The 26,943-nt window shown below is 34.9% G+C and overlaps 1 protein-coding gene across 5 annotated transcripts in view; it reads right to left on the bottom strand.

Annotated features, from left to right (window-relative positions):
• PCDH9 (protocadherin 9) overlaps positions 1-26,943 on the bottom strand; it is a 664,361-nt gene that overhangs the window by 383,457 nt on the left and 253,961 nt on the right. For 2 of the 5 annotated variants that reach the window (XM_058846551.1, XM_058846579.1), the window contains exon 4: positions 16,101-16,129. The exons of 2 other annotated variants lie outside the window; for them this stretch is intronic. In XM_058846551.1, coding sequence (XP_058702534.1) covers positions 16,101-16,129 — 29 coding nt within the window. The remainder of the gene's footprint in view (positions 1-16,100; positions 16,130-26,943) is intronic. One more of the 5 variants, XM_058846569.1, reaches the window with a different exon arrangement.

Raw genomic sequence — 26,943 nt, 5'->3', positions numbered from 1 at the left:
ATTATTGGAAATGTACACCTGTAAAATGCACTTTACTGAAGCAGTACAGATGTAAACTGTTTGCATTGAATATTTACTGAATTTTATAAAGTAATCGTATAAAGTAACCACTTCTTCAAATTAGTGTCTGGACTTGGAGACATAATGTGGTCTTTCTTTCCAGAAAGATCAATTTGCAACCAATCAGTCTCAGAACTGAACTTTAGGAGCAAATTAATTTTTATAAATTTTATAAAATTTCAGGTTGCACCGGGAAACAGCAGTCAAAATTTCTTAGACCTTTCTATTATTTTTTTAAATTTAAATTCAAATTGTACAATACTATTGATTAGTTAGTGAAATATCCAAAAACTATTTCTTTTCCAGATATATTTCAATCTCATTGTTAGTTATTTTCCCTAATTCATGTCATATACATATAGTTATTAAAATATTCTCATAAATGCCTTAAGTACAAACTTTAAATATACCCTAGAAATGTTAATCTATTTGTGTAGTGATTTAGATTTGCCAATTTGAGTTTCCTGGCCAATCTAAGTGTATCTATCACAGTACTCAATAATAAATGTATTTGGAAAATAAACCATTTAAAGAATGTTTCCACATTTCAGAAGTCTGCACAGATCTTGACTAAGATAAGCATTTGACTTTTCTAAAAGCATATGTGCAAATAACTTATAAAATGTAGGTCCTCAGAACAGCAATTTGAAGAGGGGAGCCAGAACATCAGCAGCAGCCTGTAAAGTTAAATTCATTACCTACAAAATCCATACATCAGCAGTTGTGCCAAGACATTTGTAAACTATGTATATGTCACTCTTCTATAAGTAGCTTTCCAACCACTGGAAAAGGCAATATTTTCAATCACTGATAAAGTCAGTATATAAATAGAGTACCTATTTTGCTTTAAAATGCAATATACTGCTTATCTTAAGACATTTCACAATGGCAAGGTACTAAAGCATTCACTTCTTACTCAGCTTTGTTTTACTGTGTGAGATCTGAGCTAAACTAAATGCCACTATTTGATGAGCAGCACCAATCTGATCTGAGAGCTTCTGCTGTACAAATGTCCAATTCCCTTGCTCTGATCCCCTCTCTTACTGAAACAGGTCCAGTAATCTCTGTTGTACACTGAAGCTAGTCTCAAAGGAGAAAGCCTTTTCTACGGCAGTTCTAGGGAGACTAACACCATTGATAGACATTGCTAAGCCCTCAGATATTCAATCTCTTCCAAGTCAGTGAATTTTAAAAGAGTTTGTAGTAGCATAGGGTTCACTGTTTGATATTTTGCACTTGAATATGTGCCAACTCACCTTTCAGCCCCATTGGTTGCTGAGGTAAAAACATTTGTATGGGATTTGTCCATTTATTTCTCAGAGTCTAGCAACCCTTACATATTGATGGGGCTGAAGGGGCTAGCATTCCTTTCAATTAAAATGCTGTGGCTTTCAAACTGAGTGAGAAATTTGATAATGTAGACAGCACATGTAAAGCCTTTAGCTTGCAAATGACTGAGAATGTGCAATCCATCATCTAAAACAAAACCCATAAGAATTGTCCTAGCATGAATATCTTTCCCAGAACTATTACCATTGGCATCCTGCACCATTTCACACTGCTACACTGAGAAAATATGAAGTATTCCTGAACTGTTCAGTGAATACAAATGCATTTGGTCTTTGATTAATTGCATTAAAACCACAAATGAGAAGCCTTCACACAGAGAAATGGGTGAATAGGACATTTTTTCCTCTTTTATTTTTGTCTTGTTATAAAAATGCTACTGTTTTCACTTTTAGGAAAGGTGCCAGCAATGCTGAAATGCACTGAAAATATCCAAGAGTTGGCCAGAAAGAAAGTTTTGGCATGACTGTCAAGGGTTCCTATAAAGGACATAGGGTGTAGGAGTGGTGGTCAAGAAAGGATGAAACCATGAGATTTTCAAGGTGATCTGTTACTTATAGTATTATGCACCACATTTCTTTTACTATTTTTGTGTTTTAACATTCACTATGATTCCAGTATAACAATTCCCTTCCTGTCCCAGTTTGTTTTCATTTTTTTTTCTCTTCGTATTATGTTCTGTCTCTTCAGACATCTTACTGCTTATTGCACCTATGCCAGGCAAGTGTACTCTTACTGCCTTACCTTGCAAATCAATCAATTCTATTTTGCTAACAGTTAGAATACTAACCCAGAGTGAGCAACATCTACTCCAAAATCAGCACCTTGAGTTTTGTCTGTGCACACTGGATTATTGCATTATAACAACTGACAGAAGGAATTTAAGAAGATATTAATGTTAGTGACCATTTAATTAAATTTCTAAGGTGACATTTTTCTGGCCATACCTATCCTGTCGGCCATTTACAACTGGAGAAGCCCTTCAGTCTGTCTATCTTGTCAGTTAAAGAGAAGCAAACACTTACAACAGATAAGATGGTACAAGTCCTGATGGTAAAATTCCATTTTTTCTCCTTTAAACTGCAGGTGAAGATGTCTGTATTTAAGCAGAAATGTGAAAGGCAGGAAAAGGAGGTTTGAGTTTATAAAATTCCTCATCATGAGCTCTTCAAAGCCATCAAAAAGAGGCACCACACCAGAAACTATCAATTGTATTTGGGCAATATTATTGAAAGAGTTCGAAGTTCAGATGTGAAAATGTTTTTAATCAGATTTTTCTAAGAAATGCTAAAATCAGAGATGTATTTTAAAATATACAGATCCTTGCATATCTGTGAGCAAAATCTGTATTTTGTAGCATAGTTGTCCTAGCAAATTATTAATTGTAATTGAGTAGGAGAAGAATACACTGCAGACTACTTCAAACTAACCAGTGACTGCCTGTCATTTGACTGACTCTAAAAATGATAAGGGAAAAAAAAAATAGGAGAGTATAAATAGGGAGTTTCGGGAAATATCTATGATTTGAGGACAAAGAATTAATATTCCAGGACATTTGATCAATTAACAGTGTTCAGGTTACTGCAGAATCACCAGGTCTGAGCGTAGACTGAAGTGTTAATGTTACATGCAGGGTGACAACAGACAACCATGGTGGGGAGCAGGGAAGAAACACAAAAGAAAAGTAGAGTAATAGAAGACAACCTACACATGAAAAAATCACATGAATTATATTATCTATACATGCAAAGTTGTGTTGTAGAGCAAATTTCTTGAATCCAGAACATCCACCACAAATGTCTTTCAAGGCAACATTTTTAGCATGAATATTAATTGCTAGGATCAATTTACCTCAATATAAAAAATAAAATAAAATGAAATATAGAATACAATAAAAATAAATTTTATAAAATTCAAACAAAAGAGAATATCCAACATAATTAACAGACAAATTATTTCTCATTCACACCAAAAGAAAAGCTTACAAAATCTTATGGACAATATTCACAAGTTGGATGTATCCAGATCCATACTACTTGACAGGGTTCTCCTGAGAGGGCTGTAAGACTGGCTGGTGTGACTAGTCCACTGTATAACTTGTGTGGCAATTAGATGAGATCCCTTATGGATGTGAAAATGCTATCATTACATTCATCTTTATAAAAACAAGAAAAAGAGACACAGAGAATAATGCTATGACCCTCAGATTAGGAATCTGCAACATGACAGAGAACACAATAAAAAAATTATCAGGAATATACAACATGGATTTACCTATATATACATATATATATATACAAAGTCATGCTTGACCAGCTGATAGGACCAACCTGACACCTCTGTGAAATGTCTGTCTCCAAAAGACAGTGGATGGAACACATCTTGGCTTTAGAAAGACTGTAGGTATTAAATCAAACACTTTCTTCATATGGAAGGTGAGGAGACAAAAGCTAGGAAAAAAAAAGGATTCCTAGGTAGGTTGAAGGTTGGTTGTACTGACATGAAACCAAAGCTGGGCACCTGGCTAACAGCTGGTAACAAGCAAATTGTCCCATTGGTTGATTTGTGGTTCTAAATTGTTTAGTAACCTAATTTACACACTGGATGACGACACAGACTGCACCCTCAACAAGTTTGAAGACAGCAACAATATTGGGGGAGTGCTTGACCTCACAAGTTGAAGAGATTCAATCTAGAAAAAACTGGATAAAATTGAGGACTGCAGCAACAGAAAATTTATGAGACATGATAAAGAGAAACACAACATTTTAAGAAACAACTGCATGCAGACTGCAAATAATAGCCCTGTAGAAGGTGTCTGAAGTTTAGGACTTGATGACAGGTGCATTTCATGGCAAATAAGGAAAGTTGCAGATGTTAGGAGCGTGGTAGCTGCAAATCACTATTCCCATTTGCTTAGTATCATTGAGACAGCATCACTAGGGATGATGAAAACTTCAGGAGATTGTGGCAGGTAATTTCAAGACTCAATTATTTGTATTACCACATAACTATTATTATTACATTTACATATTTTTATTATCTCTGCGCTTTATAAAATGGTGATTATTCAGAAAGAATAAGAATAGGTAACTGATTTTCAGTCACTGCTGTATGACAGATGAATGAAAACCACACTAAGTCATGTTTCACATCTAAGAAAAAAGCTTGTTGTGTCTCTACAGCATTTCTCAACATCTAACAATACTGTCACTATACTGCGGTGCTCTATTAGAAACTCCAGAACTTGGATCCATAAGGGTAGATGGTAACTGAGTACTGACAAGAGGCTTGCAGCCATATACCATAATTTGCATCCCCGCAGGGTTTTTTGGTAGGGCGATATTGAAGGCAAGTGCGTGAAGAAGGGGAATACAATTATAAATAAATTATTGAAGACTAACAACTGTTTTAGGACTTGGGAAGAAAAAGAGGTTCTCTTAATCTATAAATTAGTTTTGCAGTGAGAGAGAGAACAATATTTTCCAGATTTTCAGAAAAAGTATGGGTGGATGACAGTCTGCAAGATTATGATTTGGTTTGCTGCCATCCCTCGTATTTTTTCCCCATAATTTCATAATTCTTTTACACCACTCAGTGCTTTGATTGGAAGTGGACAGAAACAGCATTTGGAGAGTGGTAAAATAGCTTCATTTGTCTAGCGCTGAACTGTTTCATGAAGAATTACCTTCTTATGAGTCCTCAAATGACACTGGTGAGAGTAAGAATGAGCATAAGGACAAATGAGCAATTACATTTGCCAGGTAGCTTTAAATATTTTAAAACAACATATGGGAAATCACATTGCTACAAAGCAATACAAACAGGGGCTACCAAAATTGTCTTAAGAAAATCTAAATCTAGTTTATTTAAAAAGCATACTTATTAAAATGACAATGTCAGTAATACAGAACAAAAGATGTTGGTAAGAAAACAGAAGGGAACATAATTCAATCAGGAGATTATATGCCATTGTCAATAAAGTTAGATGCCTTGGTTTGAAGACCATTCAGTCCAAATGAAAACAAACAAGTTCTGAGACTAAAGGCACAGCAGAGGCATGTGGAAATTGAAAAGACACTTTGTATTGCACAGCATCAGGAGGTGTACAATCCATGATGGGGGTGAGATGATTTCTCAGGGAGTTTTGTCATACCAGAACAGAATTCTGCCACTATGTTCACTTGAAGAACTGAGAATGGGACAACTAGCACAGCTGCCTATAAAAAGCTTTTGCTCTCTGAAAGTCACACAGAGGAGCATCACTTATGACAGCAATAGACTTAGAATATTTGTAGGAATTGTGGAACTACTGAACTGTCACGTAATGCTGTCACGCAACAGATTTAATTTGCCCTTGTGAAAATTACAGAAATAACAGAAAGGAGAAATGAATGCTAGGCCTGTATATTAAGAAAACAACAAAAAAAACCTAAACAATGAGAATAAGAGGGTTTAGGAAGAGGTTGAATAAAGATGATGTTAGCATAAGGAAAATTTAGGGCTTTCATGACTTAGCATGTGAAATTATTTTCCTGTCTAGATTATTCTCTTGATTTTCTTAATATTCTTGAACCAAATAATTACTTTCATTTCTTAAGAATTTTATAATCAATATATATATAAATATAGATAAAATAAAATAAAAAATCATTTGTTAAATGTTGCATTTTATATTTCTAGGAGTAGCTTTACATATGTCAAATGTTCAATACAAGTTGGTGAGCACATGAGTCTTCATCCATCTTCATCCATATCTTAATTGAAAAGAATTTCAGTAGAATCAAAGGACATATGAAATAAAGATCTTATCTGAAAGAGATTAACAAATTAATTCTTTGATATGGCTATAGAAATACATATCTTCACCTTTCTACTCTAAATTTAGTCACCTTCTATTTGACTCAAACTTCCACCAAATTTTTCGTAGTTTTCTTGTATTAGGTTCTACTGGAAGGACTTGTTCTTTGTTCTTTGTTGATCCAAGGAGGAGTAGAAAAAGACACAGTTCTAGTATTTATTAATATGCCATGGGTGAAAAGAAGATCCAAAATATTTTTATGAAAGGACTAGTCTTAAATTTTGCTGCCTCTTCTTTTGAGGTGGTTTGGCCATGAAGCTTAAATGTGTTAGTGATCTAGTACACTGAGGGATACTATTTCTGAGCAACCTGATTGTTGCTGCTCTTCAATGTGTGGATTGTAAGGAAGGCAGACTAGCAGGAAGGGAAAAAAATTAAGTTGGGAGAAAATTTAGAAGCCTGTGAGATCCACACTCGTAGAAGTAGTCACATAGTGAATTTCTAGGTGAATATCTACTGAAAGAAGCACTGTTAGATCTTCCCTTGAGTTCAAAAATTAAAAGGTTAGAATGAATTGCAGGATGTCATCCCCTTGTTTCATACTCCACAACATGAGAAAAACTCTGCCATCAGTTAATAATCTCAGTTAATAATCAGTTCATATCAGTTTATAAAACTGATATTTATTGACTCTTCCCTTAATATAGCTCTAGTCATGACAAGTTTTTGTCTCTCCAGGTAATCTATTTTCAGATGATGGTGCCTTACAGGAAAAAACTTTTAATCTGAATTTTCAATTCTGCAATTTAAGCTAAATACTCCTAGCTGAATGGGCCATGGACATAACACAGAGAACAGATGATTCCTTCCCTACTTACAGTAGCCTTTTATGTGCTAAACTTCTTGCATAGGGACAAATATGATGCAGTCACATGGAGACCAAGCCAGTGTCTGATAAATTCAGTGCATAGACACTTCTCTAACAATTTATTATGTGTTGTGCCAGATGTCCCATAGAGCCATTGCTGTATTTTTCCCAGCAGGAAAGGAAGAAGAAGAAAAACCTTTATTGTTATTTTTACTTGTACAAAATGCTCAGACACCACATTGATGAAAACCATACAAGAAGATACCTAGGCTCCCTGTTTTCTTTCAGGAATAATTCACCCTCTACCAAGAATTGCAATGGCAGATGCTATTTCCTGAAGTCTTTCCAAAGCAACCTGTAGAAATGTCACCTTCATCAGGCTTTGAAATTTCTACAGGATGAGCTGTACCAATGAAATCTAGTCAAAATACTATATTAAATAACAAAAACAAAAGAAAAATAAAAAATAAATTTTCATACATAAAAATGTTAATATTCTATGTAAGTATTGACAGAGAATTTTTTCCAGTAGTTTGTCATTTAACTTTTTTTTTTAGTTTATTTTTTAGGTTTTTTTTGTTTTGTTTTGACTGCAAGCAACAATTACATTAATAGGGTACAGGTATCTATCAGATAAAGCCTGTCCTACCCATGTTTCCAAATCTAATGTAACAATTAGTTTTTCTCAAACCCCGGGGTGTATTTTTAAACAAGATGGAGGTATGCCTACTAATTTTCTGATTCTAATTTCCACTGCTACCAGTGCTACTCCCTCACATGCAAACAGGTTTTCTTTTTACATTAAGACTAGGAACCAGAAATACAAAACAGAGGAGTAGGATAGATTTCTGTATGAAGCATGAGAAAGATAAAAAGGAGAAGCTGTACACAGTTGTTAAAAATTTCTTTAGGATCATGAAGCATTCTCCATGTATGGCTATATGACCAGTGATTGCTTGTATAAATTTCAGTACGAACTTCTTTTTTAGTCCTCTAGATTATTGCACTACAAGCTTCAAAACGAGTTTATACAGGTTAGTGAAGGAACACTGTATTGAGTTTTCAGGTTTTCCTAAGTTATATCCTGATATTAGGAATGCTGGCTTTACCACTCAACATGTCTGTGAGTGTGTTATTCTTCCCCAGCAGACCACTCAGCCAGTATTAAATATCAGGCAAAGCCTAAACAATGTATTCGCTTAAAACAACATTTTCAGTGATGAGCCACACTATAGTACTACGTAAGAACAGAATTCATTATTAATACAATTAGGATTACTGTCAGCTTCTCTAGAGTTGCTTTCCCAACTAATTAGTCCCTAACCAACCCCAGGTTTTTCATGATTTGAGAGTGCACCTTCCTATCATTAAAGTTGTTACACAGTTACCATGAGTAATGCTCAGAAAGAACAGACCTTTCTCAGGTCTAGACTAAACCAAAATCATCACCTACTCCCTCTGTTTCACAGTTATAAGTTCCCATTTCGTCTGTCATTGATTACTGGGATATCATCTGGGTAGTTCAGCAGATTAAGTTTTCTCCCAGTCCTGATCCTCCGGAACTTCTGGGTTTTGGCCACTTTACCCTTGCAGCCATTGGAAATTGGTGACATTTTATTGACTACACTATTAGAAATACCAAATCTACAACCTTTTATTTTAGAATTATACTTATTTTTTCTATACCAGTATTCTATAAAGACAAAACATCTGGGAATGAAGTCATCAACTGAATATATTATCCCCTGGGATATATTTTAGTTTAAGGAGAAAATCTAAGGACAGTTACAAAACCTAATGAGGTTTGTCTATTCTTACCCTTGTTCACACTGTAACTTTATTTTCCCATTTTCAGTAAGTAGAGGCAGTAGCCTGAAGGATAATTACTGGACTAGCTAAATTGTAAATGATTTTTTAGTTATTGATTTCTTAAAAATTTCTTTTCAGAACAGTCAAGTACAAGCTGTATTTGCAGAGCAAAGCGAATGGGGTGAGGGGAGAGTGGGGTAAAGATAGAAGGGGGGGAAATGTTATCCAGCCATGAAGATGGTGTTGATAAAATTTATTGCTAAAAATTTAATATGTTTAGGGCTATGATGAAATGCTTATCATCAGCTTGCATTGCCTGTAGTTCTTGCTGATTCCAGCCCGCTCAGCGTATCCTGGTAATGAAATGAAATGGCATGGGCCCAGTGCCTGCAAAATAAAATTCATTTCATTACAGCTTGAGAGCCTTTCTTTTTCTTTTGTTCCTTAAAGAGTAGACTCAAGGATATACAGATCACAAACCTTTACGGGGTTCTCCTTTTTTGTTTTGTTTAAAAAGTAATGGTTTAATATTTGCTACTAAAAAGATTACCAATAACTGAAATTTGAATTTATTGGCAATGTCTCCGGTACAACCTTCCTTTAAACCCAGCTATGGTCACATAACTTCTATTTTAAGTACCTATTTTAAGAAATTCTCTTTAGAGTCAATGTCAACATTGAATAGGTAATATATTGTCTGCTTCTTCCTCAATTGTCCTTATTTACCCATTTACATTTACCAAGCCATAGTGATTCTAGCTTAATAATCATTTAAAGATTATGAAGAATCAACCAAGATTCATTGTCTCTGGACCTTTCCACTGGAGAAAAAAAATAAAAATATCAAGATAAGATTTCTGATATGATTGAACAAGGATGTTTTTGTTTGCTTTGGGTTTATGTCTGCTATATGGCAAGTTCTCCACAGTTATCAACCTATGGACAAGCATAATTGGCACACTTTAGATATACCTGAAATACCACATTCTCCCAAATATTACATCACAATCTTTCATAATATTCTTATGAACTAAATCTTGTTACAGCAAAGTTTATCTATGCAAACTGTTAAGCTCTAGTTTTATCATGGTCTCCTTTCAAAACTTTTATTTTATTCCCTTCCCCAATAAAACTGTGTTTGTTGTTACATTAAAAGCATACTTAACACTTTCCAGAGTTACTGTTAGTTTTATAGCCAAATTCACCTTGTGTTCACCCTACAAAACCACATATTTTCTTTAGACTGACTATACTGGTGTCTCAATATTTGGCCTATAGTATTTCATACCTTCAGCATTAAACTGAATGAGCTGAAAGTATCCATACTTCCACCGTATAATGAGAACATTTATACAGGGATATATATTCTATTATCAAATGTGCTAATCTTTCTTCTTCAGGATAAACCAAAACTGAATTCAGCCTGAAAGCTTTTTGTATTGATAACACAAAGAACCTACTGTTTAATTTGTATTTAATCCAGGCAGGAGCTACAGAACTCTCCACTGAGGTCTATTGCTATTTTATAAAAAAAACAGACTTTTAAAAGCAGATGAAAATAGTTGCATTAATAATCTCCTTCCAAATGATGGATAGGTACAGTGATTAAAGTGTTATCTTAGGGCTTTAATGACCTGGGTTCAAGTTTCTGTTCTATTTTCCTTATCTCTTTGAGACAAAAAGCTACATGTCTTGTGTTCCCAAACTAATAAAAATACCCAGATACTCATGTTTCCCTGTCCTTGAAGATACTTTCAAAAGTTTTTGTCGGTTTGTTGGTTTTGGTTATTTTTAACTACTTTTTGTAGATACAGACTTGATCCAACTAAAATAAATTAATTCCAAGTGGACAAAATGTCAATATGATAGTCAGACTCCCAATGTTTAAGAAAACAAACAAACATAAGCCCCCAGAACTCTTCCTTAGAAAAACTGAAGTTCTTGAAAACCATTTATTGGCTTTCTGGTAATGTCAGGCAAAGTATCATATCTTGCATATGAAACATTTACTGGATAGAAAATTACAGTCTTCTATTCTACACTTGAGCATAGTTACTCATATTAATAGAACATAGCATCTAGAAATACAATTCATACTTAATGGCTTAAGACCTAAACCTTTCTTTTTTACATCTTTTTCCTCAGACCAACCTATAATCCCACTTTTCTGTCATTTACCATCGTCAGACCTGTTCTGAAGGCACTCATTAGAGCAAATGGGGTATGAGTGGGCTGCAAAGTTCCACAGTACCAATTTGGCCTTACTTGAACGAAAAGCTCAGCTAAATCTGGTGAGTGAGGAAAAACTTAATGCTTTCAAAACAGAATTACCTTCAGCAACGTGAAGTTCTACAGGACTGGGTTACTAACCTCATGAAAATCCCCAGGAACAATTAATTTTCTGATTAATTTATTGATAAATATTTGCTGCCTTCTGATAGTAAATTACCTTGTTGGTAAACTTAACACAAGTCTTTTGAAACAGCAACAGACTACTTTCTCCTGCCATTTTCTAGGACCTTACAGAGCTTGTCACTTACTTGTTTTTAAAGTGGACTATATTTCTGTAAATTATGTAAACTCTCCACAAGGTAATGTTCTTTTCTGGTTTTTTAACTCAAAAGTCTGATACACTAAAACATCAGACATATACTGGATTATAGAATTCTGTGTGATTCTATAGCTGCTACAAGGGAGATCTGGGCATTTTACCAGTCAATCTGAACAGCTTCAACATCATTAGAAGGATGATGACACTTAACTGCCTGCTTCCCCAAACACATGCCATTTCCTTTCATTTAGCCTTTGATTTACTAGCACTGCTACTGAGTCTAATGAACCAAAAATACCTTTTCCTGCATTGCAAAGTGCAGTCTGTCATTAGAAAAAAATGTAGTCTTCAAATTTTTTTGTAATAGATCTCTTCTGCCCAGAACAAACAAAGGAATTGGAAGGGAAACAGTTTTCTAAACTCTGGCAATGAGATTAGAAAATCAGGTTTATGGACTGTATTTGTTTGAATGTAATGGCAATTATGGAGAACAAGCATTACTAACCTCTGATGTATATTCAACAGTCTATATTTCATCAGAAAGGTGACTAGTTGTTTGTTTGGGGTTTCATTTTTTTTTTTTTTTACCGAGCTGGAAAGTAGAGGAATCTTAGTACCAAGAGTATCAGTGGTCTGACTGGCTGAAACACATAACAGCTATTACAATTACTAAGTGCCTAGCACTGAGCAAATACATGGAGTCATATTGATAAGCGTCAAAGGAACTAGAGAGAAATTGAATAGGAGGAAGCCGTAAAGAAAATACAGTAAAGAAAACACTAATTTGCATTCTGAAGGAGACAAAAAGAATGACTAATGTGGCAAAAGATCTTTCTCCTAACAATGTTTTTTGCTATGGCTAGACATGTATTGATGTGTGCAAGAAAATGTAACCTTCTCCCATACTGCATTAGATTCACAGATACATAATAAATACAAAAAGATTGCTTCTTTCAATTTCTCTATTAATATATATATAGATATATGTATGTATATATATAGATATATAGATATATAAATGAAAATAATTTTCCTGAAAAAAAGCCACAGAAAGATTCCCCTGTGGCTTACTAATACTTACTATGTTATTCAGAAAAAAAGCACCCACAATTTAATGCAGCCGTTAACTGCTCCCCTAATACATACATACATACATATATATGTTGTTAAAATAGTTTTTAAAAATCTGCTGAAATTGTACTTACAACCAGACCATAAGTTGCTGCACTTATTGATGTGTCAAACATTTATGATTAAAAATTATCTTCTCATGACTGAGTTAATGTGCTGCAGATTTCAGAGTGAGTGAAGTCTGTCCAGGTTAAGTGATTCACTCTGCTGATTATTTTCCCTCAACATGAATTTGACGAGATATGTTGCCTCTGGAATTAGTTATCAACTGCTACTACCTCCAGCCACAGCTGAGATCTCAGAGCCATAAAGTAGTGCAGTACTGCACAAAAAGAAGCACTGTAAACACTGCAGTGAGGTTTATTGAAGAAGTCTTGATTACCGTGACAGTAAACTCCTCTAACCAATGCCAGTACAGTGAAAGATAGTTACACAATTTATTGACTCCTGTTCAGACCAAATATGTATCTACCCTCACTCTTCATTTTTATTTTTCTTCATCACCCAGAAGAACACAATTTTTTGGTTTATCACAAACCTTCTGTCTGTTCTGTCCTCTAAGTCATTTGTCACACTCCTCAAGGTCACAGGGGAGTCTCAGTGGGAGAGCGAGTGTGTTGATTGATTGATACTTATGATGCTTATGTCTACTGTGGCTGCTAAATGAGCTTCTTTCCCTTCTCCCCTTACTCTCTTTGCCTCCAAGCAACGACTTGATTGAAGGGAAGGAGAGGGTGGAAGGAAGAGGGAGGGAACACTTCAAAGAAAAAAAAATCTCACCCGTGAATTCAATTAAGAATGTTCATAAAGCAGTATTGTGCCCGGTGATCAACCTATCTTGTGTCACTGTCAGAGATTTGCACCTTAATTTGGGCAGAGGCATTTCTGAAACCAGACCATAATGGTCACTAATACCCAACCACTTTCTGGCTAATGGAAACCTCTTATTTTCCCTAAATAAAAAATAAAAAATAAGATACAATAAGTTTGAGAGAAGCAAGAGAATGAAAGAGACAGAGACACACAGTGCACAGGAGCAAGAAAGAGAATAAGAATTCAAGAGCATAAATGAGAAAGGGAGTGAGCATAAGAGAAATCACGCAAACAAGGGTAAGTGAGGAATCAAGAGCAAGAAAGTGAGTGTGCAAGGATAAATGAATAAGACTTTGAGTGATAGCATGTGAAAGAGACAGACCACACTTGAGAAAATGTGAGAGGAAGTGAGCAGGCATATGAGAGTGCAGTATTGCACACGACAAGTGTGACAGGAATAGGGCAGAAGAATGAGAAAGAGACTAGAGCAAGGAAGAGTGCAAGGAAGACAGGGGAAAATAAATGAGAAACTAAACATGAAAATTCTTTTCCTGAAAAAAAGCCACAGAAAGATTCCCCTGTGGCTTACTAATACTTACAGTGTTATTTAGAATATAAACACTCACAATTTAATGCAGTTGTTAACTGCTCCCTTAATACATATATATATATATATTTATATAAACTGAATATACATATGATTCTGTAATGAATACTGACTGTATCTGGCATATTAGGTGAAAAGCTGTGCTTCTCTGAACAACTCTTTCCTGTTCATCTCGTAGAAACTCAAACACATAAACATGCCATCAAACAGATTGTATCTGCAGCACTCAGGGATACTATTTTAATTTCAGAAAAAAGAAATCTGAGAGATTATGACTACTGAAGTTATCACAGGCTTGTGGATTATCATAATATCTCTAATAAAAAGTTCCTAGAATAAAACAAAACTTACTATCACAAAAATGTTAAATTTAAAAAAAATATTTTTTTTCTGATATACTTGTTCTTCATAAATATATCTAATAGCCAGTGTCCAGAGGAGTGTTTTGCCATCCTTCCGTCACAACTGTAGTAAAGAAACAACAGATATTGCTGGTGAAAACAGGATGAGAGAAACTGTCATTTTTCTTTCACCTCACTGATTTGTCATTTTATACAATATAACAAGGTTCAAAATTCACCAAAATTCCCAACCTCTCTCCTCTTTTTGTTACTGAGTTCATAATCTCATACAGCAGAAATATTAAACATATTAACCCTTAAGGGCTTTCTAAGTCATCTTTTCATGACTGGCAGGTTGTATCCATCTTCTGGGCAGAATTCTGCCTAAGCCTTAAGACTAGCCGGACAAGGGTCTTAATTTAATTAAAATTTCCAGGTTTATTCATTATCAAAAACATTGTCAGTTGACAAGAAACATGAAGATATATTCTCTCTTAAGAATCTGCCAATATTTTCCTGGCTTCTGCATAATCTAAATAAAAGTGAAAGATGTCATTATCTCCTGAATTTGTCATTAACAAAAATAAGTTGTATTTTATGTTATTAATATCTCATAGCATGCAAAGGTTCAGCTGCAGCCATCCGTGAACAAACCACACAAAATTGCCTTATATCAGACACTGAAAATACTTGGTTATAGAGAACATACTGTTTTCCTGCTGAAAAGAAAATATAAATATAGCCATGGCAAAAATAGCTAGATGCAAAATTAGTCTACTTTTAGTGGACTATTTACTATAGTAATACAAAGTTACAAAAAATCCCTTGTATGAAACTACCAATTTTATGTGCAATGACAAATTTACACAATTAAGAACACATGAATATAAGTACATGCAAATCTTTAAAGCTTTCTTACTATTAAAGGTTAAAAATACATAAAAGCAGTTCCCAAATCTCAAGGTGTGAAACAAACACATAAAACACTTATGAAAAGAAACTGATTTACTATTAAACTGATTTACTATTAAACAGAATAATCGTTACACAGAACAGATGTCAAAATCTAAGCACTTAAATACCACTAATAGTGTACAATTTTGAAATGTATTGCTAGGAGAAATATGAAGAGCCACTGGTTTCTAAATGATTTGTTGAATTCTTCAAAATTTGAAAAAGATATTACAAAAAGGTAAGACCACTTTTTAATTTTTTTTTTTTAACAAAACAAAATCACATTCACAATAAATTGATTTGCATTTGTGATAATTATAATTTGCATCGTGATAATTGTATAAAATCTGAGACCTCAGGTTGCATAAGCCCATCAAATATTTATGAAGGATATCTGAAGTTTTCAGTTAAGTAATTGGGATTACCTCACAAGTCACGAGTGATAATAAACAGAATGTCACCAAAAGGCACTGCAAGCCTCTGTAAATATAGTACAGGATATATTATGTACACTCAAAAATTACAGGGACAGTCCAATTATAAAGAAGAGCAAGGATTGATTGAGTAAGTCCCCAGTGTTTAAGTTCATCTTTTCTAAGTGTTTTGGATTTTTTTTAATATAAATCATGAATATAATCTTTGTTATTTTGGGGTGGTTTTTTTGTTATTTTTCATCCTTTTTTATTTTACATTATTTATTTTTTCTTCAGTTCAAGATAAGAGGTAATAAGAGCATGGTACAAGATATTAAAAAAAAAAGAAAACACTGGCGATGTGTGTAAGCATATGTGTGGTTTCTTTGCTATGACAATAGAAACATCTGCTTTGGGACATTTTTGGCTAACAACTGCAGCATACTGTTAGCTACTTTGTCTGTCAGTGGAGAAAAGAGAAGTTGCATGTAATAAAACCCATAAGTAATCAGCAATAAAAAGAAAAACTTAGAAAGAATCAATTTGCAGGAACATCCCAAATCTCAATGCTATCACAAACTAACCCATTCAGTTGTAAAATTATACCAGAAGCTTTTTACAAAGAAGTTTTCCAAAGCAATCTATCATTCTTTCCCTTAGCCTGGGACAGATAAAATGCAAGCAAAATATTTGTCTTAATCTTTCTGCTTCTATAAAACACAGAGGAAATCCCAATTAATGCTGTAGTACTTAGCATTAACTCAAGTGTTTAGACTGAGTTCTGGGGAAGGGAATGTTGCTGTTACTCTTATTTCACTTATTTATTCTGAACTGATTTTTTACCTCCTAAATGACATGAACATTTTAAAAAATTGGAAACCTATTTTAACCTTGGAAATAATTTTGCAATCTATTGCCCCTCTAAAATGTTATTCTAAAACATTTGGTAAGTTTAAAACTGATAGTTTGGCATTACAAAAGGTCCAAAATAGGACCACAGTCTCACTCTGTCCATTAAAAAATAAACCACTGAAAATAAAAGTTAATGGGAACTAACAAAAGTACACCACTGAAAATGACACTATTTTAACTGAATCTTCTACATCCTCAGCACCACATCTTTATCTTCTGCAGTGCATAGTTAATATTTAACCATGTTAGACATGTCTTACAAAGTGCCATACAGGACATGTTCCAATCTTAAATGAGAAAGTTCTAACAAGAATATATTTTACCACATAAGAGGTCCTGCCCCAGCAAGGGTGTTTGCTTTGAAAAATAGCAGAAGGATTTTCTCAAACTCTCTCATTCCCCACTTCTTTAATCACTCAGAACAAACAGCAAGTACTTTTTCTCAGCTCTTTCCCTCAGCTGGTCTCCAAAGCCATCAGATCTATGGTACACCAATAAGTTATTCAGGGCAGTGCTGCTCCCCACACTTGCACCTGTGGGACTTGCTGGAGCACATCCCCCATTAATGTCACTGGACATGCACACAATCTATAGAAAATCAGGATGGTTTGTATGTTAAACCCCTCAGCCTGCACTAATCTCAAGAACATACAGCTCCAGGTGCCTCACAAAGCCCTCATGGGGCCATTCTGTTCCCTTCCTGCACTCTTCCTCTTGTTTCATGCCTTGTTTCATGTTCCCATTTTTGAAATTTCAATTCCCATCTTCTCTCTTCTCCATTCCAGTTGTTTATTATAGCTCTGGACTTCTGCACAGCAAGATACCAGAGCTGCCACTTGCTCTAAATCCTCCTCCTCCTTCTCCACCTCCCGCCCTCCCTCTCTGTGCTCAATTCACACTGTGAACAGCTGCATCACAGCTGTCAGGGTGAATGGCAAAGATGTCCTTTTCCAATAAGACTGTGCCTGTGGCACACAGGGTTCCTTCGAACAGCTAATTAGCAGGAGAGAGTCCACGGCAAGGTTTGGTGCTGTCCATCAAGCCTGCTGCCAATGTCAACACCATCAGCTGAGCTGTCACGTTTGGTTCCTCATTTAGGGGACTGGCAAGGCCTCTTTTTATGGCTAAGGAAAGATGGTGGAATACAGGTGGTGACACACTGTAGAAAGTGGAGGGTCGGGCTCTGTCAGTACTCAGTAAGAAGCATTTCATACCTGCTAAAGCCCTTTCTCTGCATATATTTTGTCTCCTCCAGCTAGCTCCTCTACTAACAACTCACAACTCTGACAGAAAAACAAGATATAAAAAGCAAAAGTGAGACAGACTAATTTCTTCTTATTGTTGCTGTAGAAATAGAAGCTAATACACCTGTAACTGGCATTTTATTTGTGATAGCAGGTTTGGAAAACCTTTCTCTAAAAGTATTTATCTGCCCAAAACTTTTATTTCAAATAAGTAACAACCAAGAGCATACAATTTCTTGTGGGGTTGGTTGTTTAATTTCTTTTAAGTTCAAGAGCAAGGCTTGCTAGGCATACACTGAATACTGCAAACACATGTAATTAGCTGAAGCTAAACTTCAGTCAAACTGACAACATTTGGATTTCAGGAGGATTCCAAGATGAAAATTTAGAAGGGAATAAGAAAATAAATCTCTGATTAAGAGGCTACAGAGCAAAAGGTTCTGGGATGCCCATGGGAAGCCTCTGTATTTAATTTCAACAGCTTTTAGACATCTGAGCTATCAGAGCTACAACACAATATTTAGCTATGGCCATTATTGTGGGAAGGAGATGCTATCACATCAGGAAGATGCACTCTGAGCCCGGCCATTATGCCAAATTTGAAAATACAAAATGAAAATGCATTTTATGATTGTAAAATAATTTACATTGGAAGAGAACTGGAGGAATCATCTAGCCTAACCACTTAAATCAGAAACTAACTTCAGAGCAAGACAGGCTTGCTCAGGGCTTTGTCTAGTCTAGTCAAGTTTGGGGAATTTCCATGGATGAAGACTCTCCATTGCCAGTTTTAGCTTCATGCAGCTGAGTACAAACTGGCTCTTCTCTCAAATCACACTTGGGAAAAGACTATGCCTGTGGCATGCAGAGTTCTTTCAAAGTCCCACTACCTATGAAGTCTTTGTACTTCACAAAGCACAGGCATGCTGTTGCCCAAGTTCATATAAGAAAGGGACATCTTTATCACAGACTTCTGAAGAATATCATAAGGCTATGTGTTTTCAATGCAATATTTATTGAAAAAAAAAAAAAGATAATAATCCTGAGCATCAAAAGGACCAAGGTTCTACTTTAGCAGAACATATAACCTGCTCTAAAGAAGTTTTCTCATTGTAGAATTTTTTTCAACTGTTTTCCCCCATTTCTTTCTTAATTGCATTTTTATTTCAGAGTAAATATTTGAAAGAGGCAAATCACAGGTTTAGAAATAGTAGCTATGGAGCCTAGCTGTTGCAATGAGTAAGCTTCCAATTTATTTCTCTCCTTTTGTTTTTATTACTCAGTTTTAATTTGATCCTGTTACATGAAGAGCAACTACCTTTGTTTTCACATGAGTGATTTGCCCATCACAGTTTAAAATTAGCTCCTTAAGCGACAATATAAAATGTATGGCACAAGCACACAATTTTTAGCAAAGAAAAATTCAACTAGCTTGAACAGGAAACAAATCAGAATAGAACTTTTAGAAAAATGGGGTTTATAGTAAAAAGACATGGATGCAGAAGTACTAACAATTAAAATGGTGTATTAACTGTATGACTGTAACTGATCATCAACAAAATTAACCTCAGCTTAGATAATATTTTTTGTGATATCATGCTTAAATTAAAAAGAAAAGGAAAAAGTAGGCTACATTTCCTCATTTCCCTTGCTTGAGTCTTCTACTTCTTGGTGTCTCTAGTAAGCATGTTTCTTAGGCCTGGGATTTTTAATTATTTTAAATAAGAAAAAATAGCTACTTGAACTGAATCAATTAAATTTTACGTGTATTACTGAGAAGTAATTGGAATGGGGTCATCAACCAGCTTCACAGAGGTACAGGCATATATTTAATTTCCTCAAAAGCTGAGTTACATTTCCAGGTGAAATACGGAAAAAGTATTTCTTCATTTCAATCCCAATATTATTCTTGATTTTAATTTGAACTTTTTTTAAGCTCCTTAATTTCAAACATGTTTCCCAGACTTCTACAACCAGGAATTTCAAGCTTCCCCTTCTGACAAATTTATGAAGGTAAAGATTGAAATTCGCACTCATTAAAATTTCTTTCCATCAATCCTTCAAACTTTGGGAACTTTGATTTCCATCTGACATTGATTTTTCGGATTTCATCCCTACAAGGAAGAAATCTTATCAGAGACACTCATACAGTGCACACTGAATGACTTGGTAACACTGCTTCAGCTGAAGCATCAAACACAGTGACAGGAACAGCTACTTGCATTTAAACACTGCCTAATCCGACTTCCAGTGGCATTTTAATTAATATCACAACGTTTGGGACAAGTTGAGTATTTTGCCCAATGCTGTTTTTCACACTTCAAATTCAAAATGTTTGCCTAAAATGAACAGATATAAAATTATTCTGCATTTAGTCTTCTATTTCAAAATAGTTATAAAATAACATAATTTCAAAAGCTTTGTCAAAAACCTTATGATTATTACTCAGTTATGCTCAGTTGTTACTTCATAAAAGTACAACCAAAAACAAATTAAGTGCATGCTTTTACCTCCCAGATGAAAATTAAAAATTCAGATCTACAGAAATAGCATAGAAACAACAACTACTTTACTTCAGCTGTCAGCTGAAATCAGTGAAATGTGAAATAAGGTTTTACACGCATAGAAAATGTCTAAAAGCACAGAAAAAAAAAAACCAAAACCAAGTTTTTTTCCATGTGTAACTGCAGATTGGAAGTCCATCAAGACCTATAGAATACAAAGTTAAATACAGGCCCTGAGCCAGTAGTCACTTAGACCACAGATTTCAGGAGCTGAAAGCAGAGAAACATAAACCCACACACAAACAAAAATATGCGATATATACACAATATGTTTGTCCTAATCTGTGACATGATAGGCTAGGAACTCTTGAGAGCAGTGTATTAGGACCATTCCTATGTATGCTAATCGAATAATTAAAAGAAATGGGTACTGAGATTAATTAAATTATTTTAGGTAGCTACACTATTTAGTTAATTAGTGAAATTGCTATATTTTCACCCACTCATATCACCGGTGAAAAAACATGGTTGTGATAGCAAGTAGATATGTTTTATACATATAATACTCATTATGTTTCTGGGGCTCTCCTTATAAATTCAGCAGAAAGAGGCAACAGATAGGGAAGAAGCACCATAACAGGATATTTAAAATGTTTGAAAATACAGATATTGTTGTGTCAAATGACAGAAGACACAAGCTAAACCAAGAGACAATTACTGCAACATGGAAAAATGCAATTGTTCTGGGGAAAAAATAAAAATAAAAAGAGAAATGGAGAGGAATAAATATATTATGTCCCCTGCTAACAAAACAGGGGAAGAAGTGGAAGCTTTAGAAACATCCATTAAAGAAAAAAAAAAGTAGTCCCACTTGAAGGGTGTGAGTGAAATGTTATTTTTATCCTCCATTCTACTCTGCATTCAAATTCCAGTTACTTCCAGACATAAAGTGAACTCCATTAATTTTCCATCTGCTTCCACATGCAATTAAGCTTTCTGAAAATAAACATTATTGTATAAAGCTGCAAGGATTTCTATTTTTGAATACTTGTGATTCACCCACTTGCTACAGTGATATGACCCTAATTAAAAGTGCATTCTTAGATAAAGAGCAGACCTCCTGACATTAAAAAAAGATTTAAAGGACTTCTGGAGCTGCCAGAATGAATCTGTACCCTTTTGATTTTGGATTTTAATTTTATGAACTCCACACTTTGTCTGACTTGCACAACTGTGCCCCTTCATAACAAACATTTATCTAGGTGCTTAACCTTATATAGAGCTTGTCTCTGTTTATAATGGTCTGGTTTCAGTTCCTCTGAATTTTCTCCAATTTCTTTCAAACATTACACTTGATTTAGCCCCCTTCAACTACAGAAGAAATCCTTGCTCATAGAAAGATTAATTTTCTGTGTTGACACTGAGTAAAATTTGTACTGGTCTCATGGAAAACCACATGTGCAGCTACCGAGGTCGCATCCTTTGAGAGAAATGAGATATAGCAAAATGTTCACCCCAAGCTGGAAGTATTCCATATATATCCATTTAGACACAGTCATTTACTTCACTGTTAATAGCTCTAGGGTGATTTTTTTTTCCAGAAAAAAATCTATAAGTCAAGTTTCTGAACAACAATTCAAGGAGATGGAATTCAAAAGGAATTCTTAATTCAGACTAGTAAGAATTACTAATGATCATCTTGTTTATCTGCTTGAGATAAATAACAAAGTTTCATTACAAATTTTTTTCTGTTAAAAGTTGTTTTGTTTGGTTTTTTTTTTTTCAAAAGAAAAGATCACTTCAATACTTTCTTTACAAATGAAAAATAAAGCCCCTCATGGAAGCAATTATTTTAAAAGAAAATAACAGTAATAACTGTTCGCACTTTATTTGGAGGCATGGTGTTTAATGATACATACTCAGCAGCAAAGTAATGAGAAACTCAGTATTAAAAAAAAGTTGAATGTTTAATCTGTAATTATTATTGCTTAGATGCCACACCAGCAAAAGGCAAATACCCTACAACAGTTTTATTTCTCAAGAAAAGATCAAAAAGTATATTAAATAGAAGACCTTTATATCTTCAAACTAGAAGGAATATAAGAAAGGAAATACAAATTCTTACTGCTCCTTAATACAAAACTTGCGTTCCACTACAGGTAGGAGAGATCCCCTTAGAAATAATTTTTTTCCTTTATTCACTCTACAAACAAGTGTGTAAGAGAGGCAAACACTGCCATCTATTAAAATAGGATCTCTAGGTATATTTCCATGAATGACAAGGCAGCAAACCCAGTTTGAAGGTTACTAATTCACACTTCAAGATATTGCATTGTGTTTGTATGCTGTTCCATACTGGTTTTTATTTGAGCATGCAGTAAAAGCTGTTGCCAAACAGGGTTTGCCAAGAAAAACATTTATTGTTGCAATAAAAGCAGGGGATAAAAGAACTGCACAAATGTCTTGCTATACAAAGGTAAGGAAATGCAAGGAAAAAACTAACTTCTGAAGGACAGAGAAATTTTCACAAATTTTTTAGGAGCAGTGCCTGGGCATGTGTGCCTCATAAGCTATATTTCATAGAGTGCAGTGCAGGTTTGGGAGTACACAGAAACAGATTAAACTTTTCTTGAAATTGCAAACCACAGAGCATTAAACACAGTCACACTAATAAAACGAAAAACACACAGAATAAGAAATCTTTTAAAACTTCTTATCAATTACTGATATTTTATTTTAACTTCTTAAGTTTCTCCTTTTCTGTCTTAGACAAACGCAACTTCAGACACAACAGGGGGTCTGAAGGGATAAATGAATTCCGAGAAACACAGATCGTATTCTTATAAACACAACTAGATGAGCCAGCACATTCAGCTACATCCTTCCTACTTTCTTTGTTCTGGAGGGAAGAAAGACAAGCAACAACCCCCACTTCAAAGGGACAGATGGGGAGAGGGAAGAACCAAATGAACCAAACCCAGTACTGAAAGAGAAATCCACACTTTATTTACAATTTATATTGCCACTGTTCTGCCTACACTGTGGTCCCACATGCTTCTGCAGTCAGACCCCAAATATAACCTTGGGCAATGATGGTAGTGGAACAAGCTAAGGACAACTGTTAGACCAGTGTGCCAAATCTTCCAAAGGATGAGGCATGAGAATATATGAACATAAAACTGTCATAGCTAAGTTGGCATCTACCTGATCAGTAATGTGTATACATATGCTGCAATCATATTGCTGGACTACAGCATAAAATCAACCTGATATGTCACTAGGGTTGTTTGGGAAGGTTTTTTCTTCCTCCAACATGGGGAGAAAAAGGACTAGTCTGTCTCCACTTTGCGCCATTCATACTCCTATTTTTGCAATGAAAACAAGCCAACCCAATTCTCATATTAACCTACAACCTAGGGGCTTCTTGACTCATATCAGCCTGAAAATTGTGTTTTTTCATCCCATTCCTTTGCTGCCATAGCCAAGATAACCAGAAAGATCTGTTTAGTATTAAAGTACCGTTAAGCATTCCTAAAGTATCCTAAATCCAGAGTTAAACTATTTTTGGATTTCTATGGGTAGGTCATCTCTAGGAGCTCAAGTTAGTCTGGGAAAGTCAGAAGATATAATCTGACTATCAGGTTTGTGCTGGAATTTTACATCTGCATGTTTTCAGGCTTTTGTGCTTGAATAACTTTTGTGGACCAAGGAAGATGCATAAAGGAAACAAAATATCTTTTGTGGTACGACCTGGCTGCGAGCATAAAACACTGAAAATGCCAAATGATAAACTAAGGCTGAACTACTCAATTAAATTAAGACAAGTGAAAAAAAGATAAGTTAATTCATCTGTATCTAGGTATCTTCTGAAATCCCACACCTGCCAAAACACATTCTATTTACAACTGGACAATGGTGGTTGACACTGATGCTTGCCATGTTAAGTATAAAATTAAGAGGTTTGACATACCAATTTTAAATCTGAGGAAATAATAAGTAAGACTGCCTTTTTCAGCTTTTTATATTAAGCAACATATTTAATAAGCAGTTTCTCAAAAAAAAAAAAAAAAAAAAAAAAAAGGCTAAATTGAGACATTCCCATCTTGTGTTAAATAATCTCTGACTAGAGTGGGCAAGAACCTAGAATCCAAGGACAAGTCTTTAATCAAATGGGATATCAATGCCAAAGAAAGGCAATCACAGTATTTGATTAGATGACCGAGTTGGATACTATTGGCAAATCTGCGAATGTTTGTAGGTCTTAGGAGAGACCTTTGTAGCACTTGTCAATAAACTGCATACTTCAAATGTTTAAAATTTTTGTATAAATGACATCTATCCCATCCTGCCAATGACATTTACTCTGACCTCAGTGTGCTTGTGACACACTGCTCATGAGGTAATGTGGATCTGACCTGGACATGCTCAGTGGTTTTTTGTCAGAGCATTCTGAAAATCAGGTTTCTGAGGTAAATAGAAAAACAAACCCAAAACCTGAATAAAATTAAAATGCGCTACAAAGACTCTAGAAGAAATTTTCAACACCAGAATCTAATAAGACTTGCCAAGTTTAAGAAGTTTTTTGAACAGCTTGACTGAAAAGCAGTATTTTTGCAGCATTGTTTCAGGACCATTTTATTTCATGGCATTAATGTAAAATATTTTTCCCCTTGTCTAATTTTATATAACTAATATTAATAAATTAATAGCCTATAGAAAGCACAGTAAAATAACACCAAAAAAAGAGATTGAAAAACAGGTTGAAAATGGCAACAAAATTAATGAGGATACAGCAACATAAAAGAGAACCCTTGAAGTGATCAAGGAGAAAGTCAGTGACACAAACATGAAGACTCCCTGGAAACATACCTCATAATGTCTTTTTCCAGTCTTCTGCAAATGAGAAATTATCACATAGGGATTTCATGCACAGTTGTGAGAAGAATACTGTCAACTTTGCTAGGCTGATTTGCACCGAATTTGACTGCCAAATGATTGTGAAAAACTAGTCAGCTACTCACAGCTCAAGGTGATTACCCATAACGAGCTTCACTGCAGAAAAAAATAACATCAAGTGCTCCAGATAGAGCAAGTCACAGAAATCACTGAAAATCTCTGTAAGTCTGAAAGTCCGATAATTTTACATGGGAAAGCTGAATGGCTCACAGAAACTCAACACCAGACTATGGATCTCTGTTATATCTTTGCTTAGTCCTGCATTACTGGCTATACAAGAAGTCTTCACTGACAGCTTTCAAGGAAATTGTGTGCCTTTCAAATAGTTCAACTAGATTACTGTTGCTTACCATATGCACTGCTATATGTTACAATTCTTAAGCTAATAGAAAATGTGACTGCCCAAGAGAATAAGTGAATATTTAAATGCAAGTATCTCACATATTCTGTCCCTTCCTATTTCTATATTGATGGAAAGACACGGCTTTGTTCCTCATCCAAAGACTATCAATATATCATGACCTATTTACATCAGTTACTGTTCATATGACAGCAGTCTTAAATCCCACAAATAATACAAATCATAAAAAGAGATAATATGTATTTGGGTCATGGACTGACACAACAAGGCCACAGGCAGGATACAAGGCCAGAATGGGAGTTTCAATTTTGACCTTAGAGTGGTCCAAATTATTTACAGAGCAGAACTCAGCATATATCAATAAAAGTGTGTCACATCACTACAGAGAACAAAGTTAGGACTTACATCCTCCCCACATTTTATAAACATTTCTTCTTCTCAGCTAACAAGTGCAACAAGAAGACTGGAGACAGGAAGAAATAGCAACATAGAAATCCTTGCTCACTCAGAACGATTGAATGAGTCCTTGTCAGACTCAGATCAAAATTCACCCGAAATGGTATCTCGAACCCCAGTCCACCTACTTATTAAAAGTCTTTATGGATTTTACATTATTTTTTCTCATGATAGGAAATTTTTAATGAAGGATACATGAGGTAAGAAAATTCCATAATGACAAATATGCTAAAAAGTTATTTACCAACTTCAGTCCAGTATTTCTTTGCATCAAAGGTCACTGAATATGACCCCTACATTTTACTTTCTTGAGAGCAAGGAGTATAACTTTGCAGCAGTATTGTCAAAATCTAAATGTTTCCTTTCGAAATACTGCTGCATTTCTGTCTTGTGAGAGAGACAATATAGATGAATTCAGAGGTCTCAGTTGTTCGAGTAAGCTCACTTGCCTCCTATAGCTGCTCATTTTCCTGAAGAGCATGTAATTTCTTTGAAGGATCTGCTAAATTGTAACAAACAGTATTTGTGAAAAGTCACAATAAAGCATGAGATTTTAAAATGCCATTAGATAGTACTGGGAACTTGTCAGATCCCACACAATTCATTCCTCCATCCAATGACGCGTGATATTTGGCACACAGTGTACTTACGCTTTTTGTTTGTAAAAGAAAGACAATTTTTCCTTTTGTGTTTCTGTGACCTTTATTCTTTCTATTGAATACTCTTTCCAATTGTACTGAATTATGCAAAACTATCCCCTGTGAGTAATGTCAGAAGGATTTTGTCCATCTCCTGGAATGAGATATTTGACACAG

The sequence above is a fragment of the Poecile atricapillus genome, chromosome 1, assembly GCF_030490865.1.
Source record: "Poecile atricapillus isolate bPoeAtr1 chromosome 1, bPoeAtr1.hap1, whole genome shotgun sequence".
NCBI classification, from domain to species: domain Eukaryota; kingdom Metazoa; phylum Chordata; class Aves; order Passeriformes; family Paridae; genus Poecile; species Poecile atricapillus.
The sequence above is the reverse complement of the archived record's forward strand: the minus strand, read 5'-3'. Positions and strand labels throughout refer to the sequence as shown.